This window comes from Dendrobates tinctorius, unplaced genomic scaffold (genome assembly GCF_039654945.1).
Source record: "Dendrobates tinctorius isolate UK_male_01 unplaced genomic scaffold, ASM3965494v1 ptg000265l, whole genome shotgun sequence".
In the NCBI taxonomy this organism is placed as follows: domain Eukaryota; kingdom Metazoa; phylum Chordata; class Amphibia; order Anura; family Dendrobatidae; genus Dendrobates; species Dendrobates tinctorius.
This window is the reverse complement of record NW_027361932.1, coordinates 17,927,992-17,947,140: the sequence shown is the minus strand read 5'-3', so window position 1 is coordinate 17,947,140 and position 19,149 is coordinate 17,927,992. Positions and strand designations below refer to the sequence as shown.

Here is a 19,149-nt window from a genome sequence, read left to right as displayed (position 1 = left end):
GGATGATATAAATGATAGTTCCTCTTCAGGTCTGAAATATTTTTTATACAAAACGACGCATAGAAAACGGTCCAGTTTGCACAAAATCAGAGAAATGGGACAAGGGTGGCGGATACCATAAAATACATATTACTCATCTGATTAATCTGCTGCCACTCAAGTGTTGCTGGTCCCTACCAGTCTGTGCTTAATGAACTTCAGACATCACGAACCTGGCTATCCAGACGAGGCTGCAGCCAATTACTAGCCTAAGAAATATGGAGTGTGGTTGACTCCAGTTGTTACGTGTGTAGTTGAGCAAGTCATTGTTGTAGAATGAACCTTTGTTTACTTTGACTCAGCAATGATATGATTAACTCCCCATGTGATTGCTGCAGACAATCACTGACCTTGGAGGTTTCCAGTGATAGGCTGCATCAGTCATAGGGTAGGCAGGCACACCATCACTGCAGAACAGTATACAAAGACTGGCAGGCAGTGTAACTGCTAGAATGGTGGGAAATTTATCAGGTGAGCAGTGGGTATTTTATGGCATTCTTCACTCTGCCCAATCTTGTTGGCATCTCAGAAAATCCCTTTAACAGGTGACATCACTCTCACCTTGAGCAGCTGAAGAATCATTATTGGTTTGAGAGGATACGACTGTGACCGGATTAGTGGTAGAGATAGTTGGGATGGGTTCTGCAACTGACACAACGGGTGCTGATGGACTGGAGGTCCTGGGTACATCTATGACTTTGTCTCTAAGGTACAACAATTGGGGAGCACCATCCAGTTGTGTTACATCTTTGTAATCTGTGAGGTCAACCCTTTTCCCCAAACTAGGACGAGGGGGTTCACATGTTGTAAGGTGGCAATACATAGCCAGCAGACTCTCCCCAAGGCACTTCCATCTGGTAATACAAAGCCAATAATATTAGGAAATAATATTTATGGTGGATCCTGCCTCATTAGTTATCCAATATCTAATACTTACGTAAAATATGGGAGTGGCTGTATCAGCTTCAAGTCCGGCTCCTCCAACTTTACATTCAGAGCTTGTCTCTTCCTGCGTAACTCTAACGCCTCCTCCACAATTCTGTTTGCCTCCTCTTCACTAACATCCACATCATGAATCGACAAGTCACTAAAAGGTAAGAAAATAGCATACATGCATTCTATTTATCCCCATGCACATATTGTACATCAACTATGGTTCTGTCTTAAGGATGCTTCATGTCTGACTTGAGGGCCAGTGGCAGTGTGGTTATACTACTTTAAGTAGTTTTTGTGCTGAGGATACGAACGCCATGAGCTGCACCAGATGTTACATCGACCAAGTTACTTACCATTTCAGGAACATGCGGAAAGAGTCCTTTCTTAAACCTGGCTGCTCTTTAAAGATCCTTTCTTTTAGCACTAGACCTTTGCTGTAGCGACAGTCTCTCTCTAAAGCCTTGCAGATAAAGTACAGACAGGCTGTAAAGAAAGGCACCAGGTAAGACCATGCATGACACAGTCCAAGTCATCCACTGTAAGAGATGCCCTCTGCAGAAGCTATTCACCCCACCTCATAGAGTAAAGGGTACTTCACACATAGCGAGATCGTTAGCGAGATCGCTGAAATGTCACAGGTTTTGTGACGCAACAGCGACCTCGCCATCGATCTTGCTATGTGTGACACATTGCGGCAACCGGCCCCCCGCTGCGATATCACTGACTGTGCTCGAATGTCCTAGGCCATTTTTTGATCATTGGTGTCCCGCTGGCCAGCAGGCATCGCTGTGCTTGACGCCATAACGACGAGCGACCTCGTTGGCGACTCAGAACTCAGGGACGTAGGCGTGATTTTGCTTTGTCTTTTCAACGCCCCCTCAGCTCCAATTGGTGGTCTCAAATTACGATCTTTGTAGTGTTTCCTTTTATAGGTCAGCTATCAATTATATGCAGTCATAACATTTAACATGTACAGTTATAATAATTGCGTGTCCCGTGTCAGTGACTGTGGATCCACGAATAAATAGCACACTAGCGACTCAGACAGGGACGCTGAAGCAAACCGCGTAGTGACAGCGCAGTAGTGGCCACCAATTGGAGCAGAGGGGTGTGGAAAAGGCAACACTGAAGCATGCCTATCGAAGTCTGAGTCGTCAGAATAGCTGTGTGACAAGGTCCCAACGACTGCCGAGGTCGTTATACGGATCGCCGTATTGTTGCTGCGTCGTTGAGTAGATCTGCCTGTTTGACAGCTTACTAGCGACCATGTAGCGATGTACCAGCGATCGTTACCAGGTCGTATCGTTGTCGGGATCGCTGGAGCGTCGCTATGTGTAATGGGACCCTAAGATCCAAATTAGGCAGATAATTTATCACTGCACCCATATACGCGCTAAAAGAATCAATGGACAAGGTCTTCCTCAAGGTACAACCCTTTTAAGATGCAATAAGCACATCTTTATCATCAAATGGCAGTCTTGCTAATTCTGGACAATGAAATTGCCATTGATACTCATCTCCACCATCACAATGCCTTGGTAAATGCTTTTTGATACAATTGAGTAATGCTGATTCACTCTTCTACTTACTGCTATAATCACTGATAGTGTACAGGACAGTGACCAGGTTATCCAGACATGGCCAATGCTCAGGATTACACTGAAGTCCTTCTTCAAATGCATGTCGCGCTAGTGGAATGCGCACCAGGCGAAGAGCCAGCTGACCAATTTTATACCAGAGATTGACATCAGTGGAGTCTAACATGACAGCCTGCGGTAAAAAGAAGAAAAAAGGGATTTTTGTGTACTCACCGTAAAATCCTTTTCTCCGAGTCATTCATTGGGGGACACAGAGACAGTGGGTGTTATGCTGCTGCCACTAGGAGGACACTAAGTAAACCAGAAAAAAAAGTTAACTCCTCCCCTGCAGTATGCACCCTCTCGCTGGATGAGATATCTCCAGTTCAGTGAAAAAGCAGTAGGAGCTTAAACAGTCAACAATAACCATATGTCAAAATCTAAGAATGCTACAAATGAGCCAGTAGGCTAAACAGGGGCGGGTGCTGTGTCCCCCAATGAATGGCTTGGAGAAAAGGATTTTACGGTGAGTAAACAAAAATCCCTATTTCTCCTACGCCTCATTGGGGGACACAGAGACAGTGGGACGTCCTAAAGCAGTCCCTGGGCGGGGAGCATACATCTGCTAATACCCCATGTACCACTGAGTCAACTCTGAGGTACTGCCGATTGCAGGATGTGTCTGCCGAGAGCTGCATCCGCAGAGGCCTGAGAATGAACTTGGCAATGTTTTGTAAAAAGTATGCAGACTGGACCAAGTAGCAGCCTTGCAGACCTGTTCTGCTGAGGCCCGGTGCCGATTGGCACAAGAGGCGCCCACTGACCGGGTAGAGTGCGCCTTAATCCCCGCTGGGACAGGCGCATTCCTGACATGGTAGGATTCCTGAAATCGCTGAGCGAATACACCTGGCTAGCATTGCTTTTGAAGCAGCTAGGCTCTTCCTATGCCCCTCAAGAAGTATGAACAGGGCATCTGACTTGCGGAAGGGAGCCGTCCGCGAGATGTACCGTCTCAGCGCCCTAACCACATCCAGGGTGTGGAGGGCCTGCTCAATGCGATGGACTGGCGCCGGACAAAAGGAAGGCAAAACAATCTCCTCGTTGAGATGGAAAGTGGTAACGACCTTGGGCAGGAAGGACGGGGGCGTCCTGAGAACTACCTTGTCCTGATGAAAATTCAGGAACGGAGAACGGCAGGACAGAGCTGCCAATTCCGAAACTCGTCTGATTGACGTAATTGCCATTAGAAAGACCACCTTCCAAGAGAGGATAGTCAATGACACGTCCTGCAGCGGTTCAAAAGGATCCTCCTGTAAGGCCCCGAGAACCAGATTTAAGGTCCCATGATTCCAATGGCCTTCTATAAGGAGGCGTTACATGGGAAACTCCTTGAATAAACGTCTTGAGCTGAGGTTTGGTGGCAATTTTTCGTTGGAAAAGCACTGACAAGGCCGAAATTTGGCCCTTGAGCGAGCTAAGTGCGAGGTCTGACTTTAATCCGGATTGAAGGAACTCCAATATGCCCGGGATGGAGAACACCAGAGGGGAACGACCATGATCCTTGCACCATGAAAAGAAGATTTTCCAAGTGCGGTGATAGATACGCCTGGATACAGGCTTCCTAGCACTAATCATGGTGGAAATCACGTCGAGAGAGAATCCAGCCTGTGCTAAAATCCAGGATTCAACGGCCATGCCGTCAAAGACATGGCCCCGGAGTTCTGGTGGTAAATCGGGAACTGAGAAAGCAGATTCGTGCGATCTGGAAGTCGCCAGGGGACGTCGGAGACTAACTGTATTAGTTCTGCATACCATGCTCGGCGCGACCAATCTGGCGCGACTAGCATCACTGGTACCCCCTCTGCTCTGATCTTCTTGATGACCCTCAGAAGCAAGGGAAGAGGGGGAAAGATGTACGGGAGCCGGTACCGGTATCATGGCAGAACTAGGGCGTCCGCTCCGATGGCGCATGGATTGCGCGATCGGGCAATGAACCGAGACACCTTGTTGTTTAGCCTGGAGGTCATGAGGTCCACATCCGGAGTCCCCCAACGAAGTCAAATCTGGTGAAAGACTTCCGAATGTAGAGACCACTCTCCCGAGGCAATGCCTTGGCGACTGAGAAAATCTGCCGCCCAATTTTCTACGCCGGGGATGTGAATTGCTGACATGTGTGAATGGTTGGTCTCGGCCCAATGTAGGATGTGACTCACTTCGTGCATGGCCATCCTGCTTCGGGTACCTCCCTGGCGGTTGATATACACTACAGCCGTGGTGTTGTCTGATTGGATCCTGATGGGGTGACCTGCGAGGAGATGGTGGAAACTCCGTAGAGCAAATCTGATCGCTCATATCTCTAAAATGTTGATGGGGAGACGTGATTCTCGGGTCGACCAACGACCCTGTGCCGTGTGGTGACGAAAAACCGCACCCCAGCCGAGAAGACTTGCGTCGGTGGTTACTACCAACCATCTTACTGGGAGAAAAGACCTCCCTTGATTCAGGGAGGACCTCAGAGCCCACCACCTGAGGGCTTGTCTGACCCGCAGGGACAGAAGGATCCGACGGTCCAGGGAGAACGGGTTCTTGTCCCAAGCCAAGAGCAACGCGTGTTGTAAGGGACGGAGATGGAACTGTGCAAATGGCACTGCTTCTATGGCAGCCACCATTTTTCAGAGAACTCTCATGCTGAAACGAATGGAGTGAAGCTGGACGGGAAAGAGTCCGCACTGCCTGTTGTAAGGCTTGCGTTTTTTCCGGAGGGAGAATGACCAACCTGCGGGAAGTGTCCAAGATCATTCCTAAAAAGGAAATCTGCTGAGCCGGTTTCGGGGAAGACTGTGCGAAGTTTATCTTCTACCCCAGGCGTGAAAAGTGTATTTACTGTTATCTCCACAGATTCTTCGCAGGCAGAAAGGGACGGACCCTTGATGAGCAGGTCATCCAGATACGGTAACACTACTACTCCCCGAGAGTGGAGAATGGCCATGACAGCCGCCATGACCTTGGTAAAGACCCTGGGGGCAGTGGCGAGTCAGAAGGGCAAAACAACGAACTGGAAGTGTTCCTCGTGAATTGCAAAACGCAGGAACTGCTCGTGAGACGGGCAGATTGGAATGTGAAGGTAAGCGTCCTTGATGTCGATGGATACTAGGAACTCTCCTTTTTCCATGGAAACGACAACTGATCGGGGAGATTCCATTCGGAATCGCCGAACCGTGACAAACTGATTTAATAGTTTGAGATCCAGAATGGGTCGCATCATGCCGTCTTTCTTTGGAACCACAAAAAGGTTTGAATAGAAACCTCTGAACCTCTCGTGATGAGGGACCGGAATGATGACTCCGTCTCTTAAGAGAGCCTGAACAGCCCGAAGGAAGGCTCTTGCCTTTCCCTTGGGCGGAGAGGAAAGGAAAACACGAGTTGGAGGGGGAAAGGAAACCTCTATCTTGTATCCGGAGGACACCAGCTCCCTGACCCACTTGTCGTGGACGACCGTGAGCCAGGTGTGGCTGAAGGAAAGTAGGCGACCGCCTACCTTGTCGGCGTCCGCCGGATACCGCAACAAGTCATTGGGTAGGTCTATGAGATCTGGCTCCCTTGGATCCAGAAGCCCTAGGTCTGGGTTTCCAAGAGCGGTTAGGTCTGTACGAGACCTAGGAGCCTCTGTCTCCGCGCGGAGATGGACCTGATCCAGAAGAGAAGGTAGAGGATGACCAACCGGAGTTGTTGCGAAAGGATCGAAAGCACGTCGGCTGTTGGTTGCGAAACGGCCGAGCAGCTTTTTGTTGAGGGAGAAATTTACTTTTACCCCCGGTAGCATCGGAAATGAGATGATCAAGTTTCTCTCCAAAAAGACGACCCGATTGAAAGGGGAGAGAAGTCAACGATCTTTTAGAGGTGACATCCGCCCGCCAGTCGCGGAGCCATAGGGCTCTTCTAATGGAGATGGCATTAGCGGCAGTGTGAGCAGCGCAATTGGCGGCATCAAAAGAGGCGTCCACTACAAAGTCCGCTGCATGAATTATCTGCCTGGTGACTGTGGTTGCCTCCGGAGGAAGATTGGTGCCCTGGAAGAAAGTGATCAAGACCTCTGCCCAAATTGCCGCGAAAGATGGAAAAAGCGCTGCTCCTGAAGCTTCAAAAACTGAACGGGCCAGGTAATTAATCAGACAATCAGAGGGGTTTCTGATTGAGGAACCCTCAGAAACGGATAGAAGCGTTTTTGAAGCAAGACGTGATACAGGCGGGTCTACTGGAGGGGACTGTAACCAATCCTTCATTAGGTCTGGATCAAAAGGGTATTTAGCCTGAGTAGACTTTTGCCCTGTGAACCGCTCATGCGGACGATCCATATGTTTCTGGACAACTTCCTTAAAGTCTGGATGGCTGGTAAATAACATGTGCACACGCTTGGTTTTCTTAAGTGAAATAGGATGTGCTGGAGCGGGAACATTATCCTCATCCAACTTCAGAATCCTGTTAGCTGATTCTATAAGAGAATCAAGCGACTCTTGATCATTTGGGGGATTCTGAGGGGCTGACGTGTCAGATTCGAATTCAGAGTCGTGCTCGCTGAGAACTCCAGGAGAGGGAGAGCGAGAGACATGAGTCGCAGATGCAGAGGCGCGAACGGGACTAGGGGAAGCATCATGGGTCCGCTTTCTAGAGCCCTGATCATCCCTTGAACGAGTACGGCCTTTGTTGGTGGACGGTTCCCGTCCGACGCCAGAGCCTTCCTCGGGGGGGTAAGGACGCCCTCTGGCTTAAAGACTCCTCCCGGAGGGAGAATATAGCCTGGGTCAGAGACTCCACTGACCGTGACAGGGACACAGCCCACTCAGGGGTACTAAACGCAGGAGGCCCGTCAGCAGCGGCGGCGAGGGGCGATTGAGCACAGGTCGGGTCGCAATCAGTGCATAACGGATTAGTCTGTGCACCAGGTAAGGCAGACTTGCAAGTGGTACACACGGTAAAAAACGCAGTGCTTTTTAGCAGCCCGTTTAGCTTCCTTAGATTGAGACACAGCGCTCCTGAAAGGGTTAACGACAGAGTCTGCTGCAGCTGCAGGGAACGTGCCGGGAAGGGGTTAAGCTTTAATCTGAGGGCAGATGCAGCTTACCCGGTCCAATGCTGTGTCCCCCAGGAGGAATAGCGGCGGCCCTGCGGTGTCACCCGGTATCCGTCAGAATGCTCGCCTCACAGCTCGTGTCCAGAGCAGGCTGAGGTAAAAGGATATGGCCCCCGAGACTAGGATTGCGCGTCTTGTCAGGGATGAGAGGCGCCAAGGCGAGGGGGGCGGCGATAATAGCACGGGCGGAGCTATTTAAATTGCGGCCTAGCAGGCCGGAAAGCCGGGGACTAAATTTTTCGGGCTACCCGCGGTAACGCCGAGGGGGGGGATGGTGCACCGCCGCTGACACTACATCAGCGCTTCTCCCAGGGGCAGGACCCGACCCCATACCTCCAATCCAGTGCTCAGCGCTGTCCGGCCATCCATGCAGGCTCTCATCCTCCTAGGCTGATGTAGCAGAGCTGGAGGAGTTCTTAAAGGGACCATGCTCAACCGATCCTCCCTATGATAGGGGGATGGAGAGCTATGGGGCTGATTCAGGCCTACGGAAGCGCTGTCCAGTCTTCTCCATTCCGTGCGCCTGCCCTCATATCCGTGGATTACCGGACTCTGGTCGTAAGGATCATCGCCAATTGCTGGAGGAATTAGCCCCAATCGTCGCAGGAAAGTGTATGTGAAGGGTTATTCCACGTGCTTGCCTGTTGTTGGTTCGGGGGAGAGCGGGCCGTAGAAAGGAACCTTCGCCCCCTTCACTCCGTTAATTAAAAAATAAAAATTTACAGAAAAATTCAAAAATAAAATAAAAAGGTGGGGTCTGAAACCAGACCCAAGTGCCTCCTACAGACACTAAGCATGAACTGGAGATATCTCATCCAGCGAGTGGGTGTATACTGCAGGGGAGGAGCTAACTTTTTTCTGGTTTACTTAGTGTCCTCCTAGTGGCAGCAGCATAACACCCACTGTCTCTGTGTCCCCCAACGAGGCGTAGGAGAAAACACAATGTTAGAAATAGTAAATAATGACCTGGGGCCACACATTTTTTATTTTTCTGGTGACATTGCCATTTGAGTGCCTGTTTGTTTGCAAGATAAGTTGTAGCTTTGAACATCACCATTCACCGTACCAGAAACAGGACAAATTCCAACTGCTGTGAAATGGTGAAAAGAAATACAATTCTGCCATTTTTTTAATTTTACTTTTATGGCATTCAATGTGTGATAAAAAGTACCTGGCAGTATGATTCTGCAGGTCAATACGATTACGATAAAACCAACAAAAATTTATTTTTTTGCATATTTCAATTGATAAACAATTTTTCTTTTTTTTACAAAGTACAATACAAAATAATATTGTGGTACTGTGTTAGCCAGAAAAATAGATGTAAATACTTATATCCCAAAAAAAAATTGAGAGAAGTATTCAAGGAGTGATACCTTTATTGGCTAACCAGAGAAATTAAATTCGCAAGCTTTCAAGGCTCAGAAGGCACCTTCATCAGGCTTACCCAGTAAATGCCTGATGAAGGGTCCTTCTGAGCCTTGAAAGCTTGATAACTTCTCTGGTTAGCGAATAAAGGTATCACTCCTTGAATACTTCTCTCAATTTTTTTGGGACATAAGTATTTACATCTTCTCTTCTTATTTGACAAAATTCCAAATTTTTCTTTTTTATGTTGCCATTTTCTGAGACTTGTAACTTTTTTTTTCCAACAGTGGAACTGCATGAGGGCTTGGTTTTTGCATGCTGAGCTGATAATTTTATTCATACTATTTTGGGGTACACATGACAATTGATTGCATTTGAAGGGTGGGTGATGGGGAGTGTGGCAACTGAAAAACAAACAATTCTGGCTTCATATTGTTTTTTTCGGTTCATCCTCTGGAAAATATATTTTTAGATTTTATTTGCCAGGAAAACCAATATGTTAAAGAGAATCTGTCCCCAAGTTTTTACTATCCCATCTGACAGCAGGGTGATGTAGGGACAGAGACTCTGATTGCTTTGATGTATCACTTAGTTTAAGGGGTGCAGGAGTTGTGATAAAATGACAGTTTTCTGTGCTGCAGACATTTTAGTGTGCTGAATGAAGAGCCCAATCTAACCCTTCCCTCACCACTGTGACAGCTTTCTGTGTACACTGTAAATCGGCAGAAAGCTCCTAATAAGGGGAGAGAGCGTGGTTACAAGGAGCAGGAGGACCACATAGCACAAGGCAGCTAGTCTTTTACTGAAACTCCTGTTGATAAAACACTAATTTTATTGAACAAACAACACACAGCCCAGTAAGTGACACATTACTGGAATTAGGCCCTCAGTTCCTACATCATAGATATCAAATTCAGGCCTGCGGGTCATATCTGGCCTGCAGTACAATACCAAATTACTAGAGCTGGCCCACTGGTAGACAGTGCATGCGCTGCAAATGCTACAAATCCTGCATTTGCAGTCCGGAACGCTTCCTAGTTACTACAAGGCGGTTTAAACACGTCCCGTAGTAAGGTGCTCACTAGCTATGACGCACTTCCTGACCGGCATTTACTTGAGCCAGAAGTTGCCTCCTCTTCTCTCTACAACAGCGTGCACTCTCCTTATGCTCTCCATAAATCTCAGTGCACATAGTGCCTACTACCCTCTATCTTCTCCACAAACTGGACACAGGTATGCTATCGAGCCAACACGCTCATGCCACGATTTATTTTTATTGCTCTATTTTGTCATGTATTCTCCATTTTGTTTTCTTGTACATTGTTCTCCATTCCCTATGTATTGAGATCATACCCTTTTTCTTCACTCCCGATCTTGACTGTGAATATTATTGTTTCAGTGTTGTTTATGTACTTCTGATTGTCTGTACTTCCCTATATTTCCTTCTATTTGAGAGACACCACACCCTTGCATTTCCCTGTATATGCCTATTGTACCATCCCCACAACCCTAACTTCTCCTACCCTAGGCAGATTTCCCCAGATTCATTTTTCCCCCTTCTCCCTTTTATTTGTAGTAATTAACGGCTTTAAGTTGAGAGAAATCTGTGCTACACTTTATGTACATGCTCAGTAGTGAGGCAGTGCTGTGGAGTTGGAGTTTACAATAGAGTCGTGGAGTCACGAGTCGGAGGTTTGACTTACCGATTTCACAGCCCTGTCTCCCACACCTCATGCTCAACGTATCACAGAAGTTACCAAGCTGTCCTCACTCTACCTGACATGGAATCTCTCTAAATATTGAACTTCTTGTGTTTCATCCCTCTACTAACCTACCTTTACCCGATATCACAATTTCCTTAGGTGGTTCAACCATAACTCTCCAGCAGCACACTTGCTGTCTTGGAAACAGTCGTATTTGACACAGGAAAGATGTATATTTTTGTACCGTGTTAGCCAGTAGATAGAAAAATATTCAGGATTGAGAGTCCTCAGTAGTTGATACCTTTTAATGGCTAACTGAAAAGATGGTAACACATTGCAAGCTTTCGAGACTACTCAGGTCTCTTCATCAGGCTAGACTAATACAAAATCTGAAGTCACATATTTATGCACAATACAGCCTAGAAAAAATGCAATAGATAAGACAAGTGACGTGAAGCAGAACTATCAATATGGGAGAGGGAGAAACATAAATATTAACATTGGACCAGTTTATAGATAAGGAGTTCGGATGTTTTATGGTCCTCTGATTGGGGTCTAGTTCTGTGTTGTGATGCCCCCACAAGGTTTTAAAAGGAAATTCCTTAATTGATGTAAAAAGACATAAATCCATGCGACACATTCATTCCAGCACTGAGAGTGTCAAAGGTCGTCATAAATTTGTACTCCCAAACTCGTCTCTCTCTCTGAGAATTGAAGTTAACCTTTCAATACCAGTAATTTCATATCCACGTTGCTGTGATCAGGGATACAGAAATGTTTTGCCACAGGTAGATCCATTCTTTTTTCTCTTATTGTGTGACGATGAGAATTCATCCTTGTTCTAAGCTTTTGCCCTGTCTCCCCCACATACAGACCCCCAGTTGGACATTTAGTACAAATAATTAAGTACACCACATTAGATGTAATGCAGGTGAAAGTACCTGGGATCTTGTAGTCCTGATGTGAGTTGGGGATCTCTATCTTGTCCGTGGTCATTATAAATGGACAGGTTTTACATTTTTTCTGGTTGCAAGGAAAGGTTCCTGCAGCTGTTGGAGAGGACAGGGAGCTTCTGACAATGATGCTTCTTAAATTCCCCAATGTCCAATGGTCCAATGTTTATATTTATGTTTCTCCCTCTCCCATATTGATAGTTCTGCTTCACGTCACTTGTCTTATCTACTGCATTTTTTCTAGGCTTTATTGTGCATAAATACACTCACTGGCCACTTTATTAGGTACACCATGCTAGTAACGGGTTGGACCCCCTTTTGCCTTCAGAACTGCCTCAATTCTTCGTGGCAGAGATTCAACAAGGTGCTGGAAGCATTCCTCAGAGATTTTGGACCATATTGACATGATGGCATCACACAGTTGGCGCAGATTTGTCGGCTGCACATCCCTGATGCGAATCTCCCGTTCCACCACATCCCAAAGATGCTCTATTGGATTGAGATCTGGTGACTGAGGAGGCCATTTGAGTACAGTGAACTCATTGTCATGTTCAAGAAACCAATCTGAGATGAATCAAGCTTTATGACATGGCGCATTATCCTGCTGAAAGTAGCCATCAGATGCCTGTTCTTAGCTGAGAGGAGTGGTACCCAGTGTGGTCTTCTGCTGCTGTAGCCCATCTGCCTCAAAGTTCGACGCACTGTGCGTTCAGAGATGCTCTTCTGCCTACCTTGGTTGTAACGGGTGGCAATTTGAGTCACTGTTGCCTTTCTATCAGCTCGAACCAGTATGCCCATTCTCCTCTGACCTCTGGCATCAACAAGGCATTTCCGGCCACAGAACTGCCGCTCACTGGATTTTTTTTCTTTTTCGGACCATTCTCTGTAAACCCTAGAGATGGTTGTGCGTGAAAATCCCAGTAGATCAGCAGTTTCTGAAATACTCAGACCAGCCCTTCTGGCACCAACAATCATGCCACGTTCAAAGGCACTCAAATCACCTTTCTTCCCCATACTGATGCTCGGTTTGAACTGCAGGAGATTGTCTTGACCATGTCTACATGCCTAAATGCACTGAGTTGCCGCCATGTGATTGGCTGATTAGAAATTAAGTCTTAACACACAGTTGGACAGGTGTACCTAATAAAGTGGCCAGTGAGTGTATGTGACTTCAGATTTTGTATTAGTCTAGCCTGATGAAGAGAGCTGAGTAGTCTCGAAAGCTTGCAATGTGTTACCATCTTTTCAGTTAGCCATTAAAAGGTATTAACTACTGAGGACTCTCAATCCTGAATAATTTTCGTATTTGACACAGAACTTTCCTTTATTCCCTATATTCAATCACTCACTCATTCAGGCTGAGAGAGGTGCAGAAGGATCTGAAGTATCTAATCAGGCAGGGAAAGGCTAATTATAAGAGAAGGATTGAACTGAAATTGTCACAGAAAAGGATCCATGAAGTCTGGGAGGGTCTAAAGTCTATATCTGGGCACAGACAGACTGTCTCCAGGATGGTTGTAGATAAAGAGGGGCTTAATGAACTTAATCTATTCTTTAACGGATTTATGCTAATTATGCAAATTGTCTCTTCAGAGAGGAAGAGGACTAGAACTCTAGTGCCACCTATTGGAGGTAGCAATCCTAAAAGTCAATGTTGACCCTTTAACGAGCCTAGTTACATGACTTAGGATAAAAGCCAAGCCAGAATCTCCATTTGCAGACACTGTGTTTCGGGGTACTGCCCCTCATCAGTGCAAAGTGGGAGATCTGGTTTGGCTGTGAGAGAGGCGTCTGACCGATATCCAAGTAGTATCATTTCTCCTTGCGGAGAATGACATGCTAAGCATGTCGAGGTGAGGAGACTTAAAGCCGCAATGCTCCTCTGGGAAATATGCTAATTATGCAAATTGTCTCTTCAGAGAGGAAGAGGACTAGAACTCGAGTGCCACCTATTGGAGGTAGCAATCCTAAAGGTCAATGTTGACCCTTTAACGAGCCTAGTTACATGACTTAGGATAAAAGCCAAGCCAGAATCTCCATTTGCAGACACTGTGTTTCGGGGTACTGCCCCTCATCAGTGCAAAGTGGGAGATCTGGTTTGGCTGTGAGAGAGCCGTCTGACCGATATCCAAGAAGTATCATTTCTCCTTGCGGAGAATGACATGCTAAGCATGTCGAGGTGAGGAGACTTAAAGCCGCAATGCTCCTCTGGGAAATATGCTAATTATGCAAATTGTCTCTTCAGAGAGGAAGAGGACTAGAACTCTAGTGCCACCTATTGGAGGTAGCAATCCTAAAAGTCAATGTTGACCCTTTAACGAGCCTAGTTACATGACTTAGGATAAAAGCCAAGCCAGAATCTCCATTTGCAGACACTGTGTAATTCGGGGTACCCGATTTAATCACACTGGCTGCTCCTGCCCCTGCATACCATTCACACCTCTCTGCTACAATAACCTCACCCCTTGCTGCAACTTGTCAACTGAGCCAGGGTCTGTTCTTCACAAGTACCCAGGTTGCAAAAGAACTGAATAAGATCAAAGTTTTGAAGGCTTCCGGTCCTGACGGCATCATTGCAAGGCTAATCAAAACCTGCGGGCACCAGCTGAGTGAGATCATTACATATCTGTTCAATATGAGCCTGAGAATTGGTATAGTACCACAACTGTGGAAATTATCGTGTGTGGTACCAGTTCCGAAGAAACCTTATCCGAAAGACCTTAATGACTATAGACCTGTAGCATTGACATCACACCTGATGAAGGTATTAGAGAGATTGGTTCTCACACGTCTCCGTCCTCTAGCGAGCTCGGATATGGACCCTCTCCAGTTTGCCTACAGGCCGGGCATTGGTGTGGATGATGCCATTATCCACCTTCTAGATAGGACTCTCTCTCACCTGGAGAAACCTAGGAACACTATGAGAATAATGTTCTTCGATTTCTCTAGTGCTTTTAACACCATACAGCCAGGTCTACTGAGAGACAAGCTGGGCCTTGTTGGTGTGGACCTCCAACTCTCCACCTGGATCCTTAACTACCTCACGAACCGACCTCAGTTTGTAAAGGTTCGGGACAGTGTGTCAGACACAGTGATCTGCAATACAGGGGCACCTCAAGGTACAGTTCTTGCCCCTTTTCTCTTCACACTGTACACTGTGGATTTTGGGTGCAACTCATCTAGCTGCTACTTGCAGAAGTATTCTGATGACTCTGCAATAGTAGGCCTCATCACAGGAGGAGATGAAAGAGAGTACAGCGATACTAACCAAGCTTTTGTGGAGTGGTGTCAGAGGAACCACCTTAGGATTAATTCCGGGAAGACCAAGGAATTGGTGGTGGACTTTCGCAAGGGCAAAAATCCACCAGTAGTGGTGAACATTCAGGGAAATGACATTGAGATAGTCGACACCTATAAGTACCTTGGTGTGATCCTCAATAATAAGCTTGACTGGGCCCATCTCTTGGATGCAGTGTACAGGAAGGGCCAAAGCAGGCTTTATCTGCTCAGAAGGCTGAGAGCCTTCGGAGTTAGAGGGGCACTCCTTGCATCCTTCTTCAACTCTGTTGTGGCATCAGTCATCTTCTTTGGTGTGGCGTGCTGGGGTAGTGGCATATCAACCAGGGACAGGAATAGGCTGGACAAACTGATTAGAAGGGCCAGCTCTGTCCTGGGATGCCCCCTTGACCCAGTTCAGGAAGTAGGCGACAGGAGGATACTGGCCAAGGTGAGCTACATGGTGCAGAATGATTCCCATCCCATGCATGAGACCGTGACAAAGATGTGCAGTACTGTCAGTGACCGGCTACTTCATCTTAAATGTGAGAGGGAGCGCTATCGAAAGTCCTTCCTTCCCGCTGCAGTTAGGCTGTATAACCAGCACTGTCCAAAACGAAGAACGACCCAAACAGAGAACTGATAGATCCAAAGTTGTGACAGTCCGGTTACATTTTTTTTTTTTTTTTCGTATATGTACCTACCTACTGTCAATGTAATGCCTTTTATGCATCTGTATCTGTACTTGTTCCTGCCTTGCTGCTGTAATGCTCTGAATTTCCCCATGGTGGGACGATTAAAGGATTATCTTATCTTATCTTATCATTCCACTTTCACCTTAAAAACATCTCCAGAGTCTGACCTTTTCTCAAATTTAAACTGTAAAAACTCTTACTGTCAAGTCTTATTCATTCTTGTCTGGACTACGACAACTCTCTTATTGGTCTCCCACTTACTAAACTCTCTCCTCTCCACCCTGGATGTGGCAGTTAGGTCATATTTCTGTCCAGCTGCTACACGGATTCCTCCACCCTTCACTGCATTGCATCCACTAAAGATTACAATATAAACTTCTCTCTTACCCATAAAGCTTTGCACAGGTCTGCACCACCATACATTTCCTCCTTCACACTTGTATGTCACCCTATTTGTGCTTTCCATTCAGCAACTGAGCTATTAACATCCTCCATAATCCGAACCTTTCACCTATGTCTCCAAGACGTCTCTCGTGCTGCAACAGTTCTTTGTAATGCAATACCTCAGACAATCCGATTAATACTAAGCCCTCACAGGTCTATTACCTCACTTACCAATCTACTGTTACTTTTTCGTGTTCCCATTTCTTAAACGTTCTAAAAAGAATTTGCTCCCTCCTACTCATTTGTCTCCACATCCTCCAAGCACCCAATACCACTTGGTAACTGCACTTAGTCAAATACGGGATGACGACCGGTTCTTGAAGCTTTATTTGAAAATCCCTATTATAATGATGGCTGGACAAGCACTTTTTACCTATTGTGCCTATTGTGTCCCCAGCAACCATTTCCCTATGGAATGTAAGCTTGTGAGCGGGGCCCTCACTCCTACTGTAACTACTGAACTATAAGTTACTCGGAAATGTTGTTATTGTGTCTACATGACATCACTTAGTTGTAAAGTGCTACAGAATATATTGGCGCTATATAAATAAAATCTATAATACAACTGGAGTGGTGTCCTACTGTCTGAAGCCTCGATGCCTGCACAGCATGTAGCCAGAGTCAGCGCATGTACATATGGCACTACAGCACCATTTTATTAAAGACTGCCTTCAATAAAATGGAGCCGTAGTGCAGATGTCGACAACGCCAGACTCTACTTTAGCTGGATGTGTGTCTTCGGATGCATATGCATCTGAAGTGTGTTGCGGTGCACAGACCCGGCAAGTTCAGAGGTCTGAGGCAAGCAGCTGACGACGGCATGCATGAGACTGAGCGCACTGCACTGACTTCATGCGCCCCCATCGCTTGGACGCTGAAGCCAGCTTCTGGGGAGTGGGGGAAAGGTGAGTAGGAGTGTTCTTTGTTTTTTTTCCTATGAATTGAACAGCAGCAGCACAGGCAGGATGGGAGCAGATACCAGGATTGGGGACATATACCAGGGTGAGAGCAGGAGTTATTTCTCTATCGTGACTCCATTTTGGTTTGTTTTGTACAGGCATCTCTTTGATTGCAAAATAGTGCATTGAAAGGGGTGGGGGTGGTCTTAGGAATGTCTTTGTCTAAAGACTTAAGGCCCCGTTACACACAGCGAGATCGCTGATTTTGTGACGCCACAGCGATCTCGCTGTGTGTGCCATGGATCAGCGACCGGACCCCCCGCCGGGTATCGCTGATCGTGCTCGTACGTCCTGGGCCGTTTTCTGATCGCTGGTCTCCCGCTGGCCAGCACGCATCGCTGCATGTGACAGCGAGAGACCAGCGATCAGCGACGCTGGGAGCGGGAATCCAACATAAACAGCGGGTTTCTAAGAGCCGTGCGGCTCTTAGATACCCGCTGTTTACCTTAGAAACCAGCGTCACGCTGGTATCCAACGTAAACAGCGGGGTTCTAAGAGCCACGAGGCTCTTAGAAACCTGCTGTTTATGTTGGATACCAGCGTGCATGCTGGTTTCCAAGGTAAACAGCGGGTATCTAGGAGCCGCGTGGCTCTTACAAACTCGCTGTTTACGTTGGATACCAGCTTACTCGCTGGTCCTGATCGCTGGCGAGTCTGTCTATGTGACAGGTCACCAGCGATCACCTAACTATGTCCCAGCTATACCATTCACGTCGGATCGTTGGTGGGATCGCTGGGACATTGATGTGTGTAACGGGGCCTTTAGAGATAAGGCCTTTTTCACACATCAGTTTTTTGCCATCAGTCACAATCCGTCTTTTTTTAAAAAAATGGATCCAGTGAATGATGCCACTGGATCCGTTTTTTTCTCATAGACTTGTATTAGCGACGGATTGCGACGGATGGCCGTCCGTTTCTTCCATCAAACAGATCCGTCGTAAATTCTTTGTCCGTCGGCCGGAGACAACAGACAAAGTAATGTTTTTTGTCTACGTCGAAAAGTCGGACAGCAACGGATCCAGCGCCATCCGTCGTTGGCTATAATGGAAGCCTATGGGAGCAGGATCCGTCTCTGATCCTCAAAAGACGGAATCCAGCGACGGATTCCGTTTTTTAAAACTGAGCATGGCCAGAATAATTTCTATTCCTTTAATTTAACCCATACAGCTGCTTTTTCCATTTTGGCACATAACATTTATCTCTCTCTATCTCCAGAATTCTGTTCCTTTAAAATTCCTACACCTGCTGCTTCAACGGATCCGTTGAAAAAACGGATCCGGTGCATCAGTTTTTTACAATCTGCACAGGATCCGTTTTTTCAACACTTTGACGGATTGTGACTGATTCTAAAAAAATTGATGTGTGAAAGAGGCCTAACTGAGAAGTGAAACTAAGGAGTAGAGCTACACCTAGACCCAAAAGCTTGGTGTCGATAGTGTACCAATTAGAAGTATGTGTGCTAATTAATGTCTGCACATATTTACAGATAAGCTGAGCCAATTATATTGTTAAAACCTATATAAACCCTGAGCAATGATGTAATAAAAGGGAGTTCTGCTCTGACACTAAGCTTGTCAGTGTGGTTCTCTTTGTACATGTACTTGCATTTTACTATTTAATTTCTAGCAGACACAACGCCTCAGAATGTTCCACAATACACGACACAAAGATGGGGGGGGAACATATTCTTTTTTGGCATGTGCACACGCTGCGGATTACTTTGCGGATTTCTCTGTGCAGATTTAGCTAAATCCGCAAGTAAATCCGCAGGTCAAATGACCTGCGTTTTACCTGCAGATTTTGTGCAGTTTTTGTGCGGTTTTCCCCTGCGTTTTCCTATAGTGGAGCAGGTGTAAAAACACGTTGCGGAGCCTCAAAAAGAATTGACATGCTGCGGATTTGCACTGCGTTTTTGAAAATAGGTTGACGTGAATGGAACTGTAAACGCAGAGCCAAATCCGCTGTGGATCCGCAGCAGAATCCGCAACGTGTGCACATACCATTAGGGAATTTTCCGCAACATGTTCACAGCGGTTTTTGCTTTACATAGGTTTACATGGTACTGTAC

General features: G+C 46.6%; 1 protein-coding gene and 1 long non-coding RNA gene across 9 annotated transcripts in view; both read right to left on the bottom strand.

Moving 5' to 3' along the window:
* Nucleotides 1-19,149, bottom strand: part of CABIN1 (calcineurin binding protein 1) — a 291,790-nt gene that overhangs the window by 229,702 nt on the left and 42,939 nt on the right. For all 8 annotated transcript variants that reach the window (XM_073559181.1, XM_073559178.1, XM_073559186.1 and 5 more), the window contains exons 6-9: nucleotides 2,565-2,745; nucleotides 1,329-1,458; nucleotides 977-1,126; nucleotides 601-893 (exon numbers count right to left, since the gene is read on the bottom strand). In XM_073559181.1, the coding sequence (XP_073415282.1) occupies nucleotides 601-893; nucleotides 977-1,126; nucleotides 1,329-1,458; nucleotides 2,565-2,745 (754 nt within the window). The remainder of the gene's footprint in view (nucleotides 1-600; nucleotides 894-976; nucleotides 1,127-1,328; nucleotides 1,459-2,564; nucleotides 2,746-19,149) is intronic.
* On the bottom strand, nucleotides 15,624-17,468 carry LOC141069555 (uncharacterized). Its single transcript, XR_012226591.1, has 2 exons — nucleotides 15,815-17,468; nucleotides 15,624-15,705 (listed from the first exon to the last, which is right to left on the bottom strand). It is a non-coding gene; the product is annotated as an uncharacterized lncRNA (long non-coding RNA).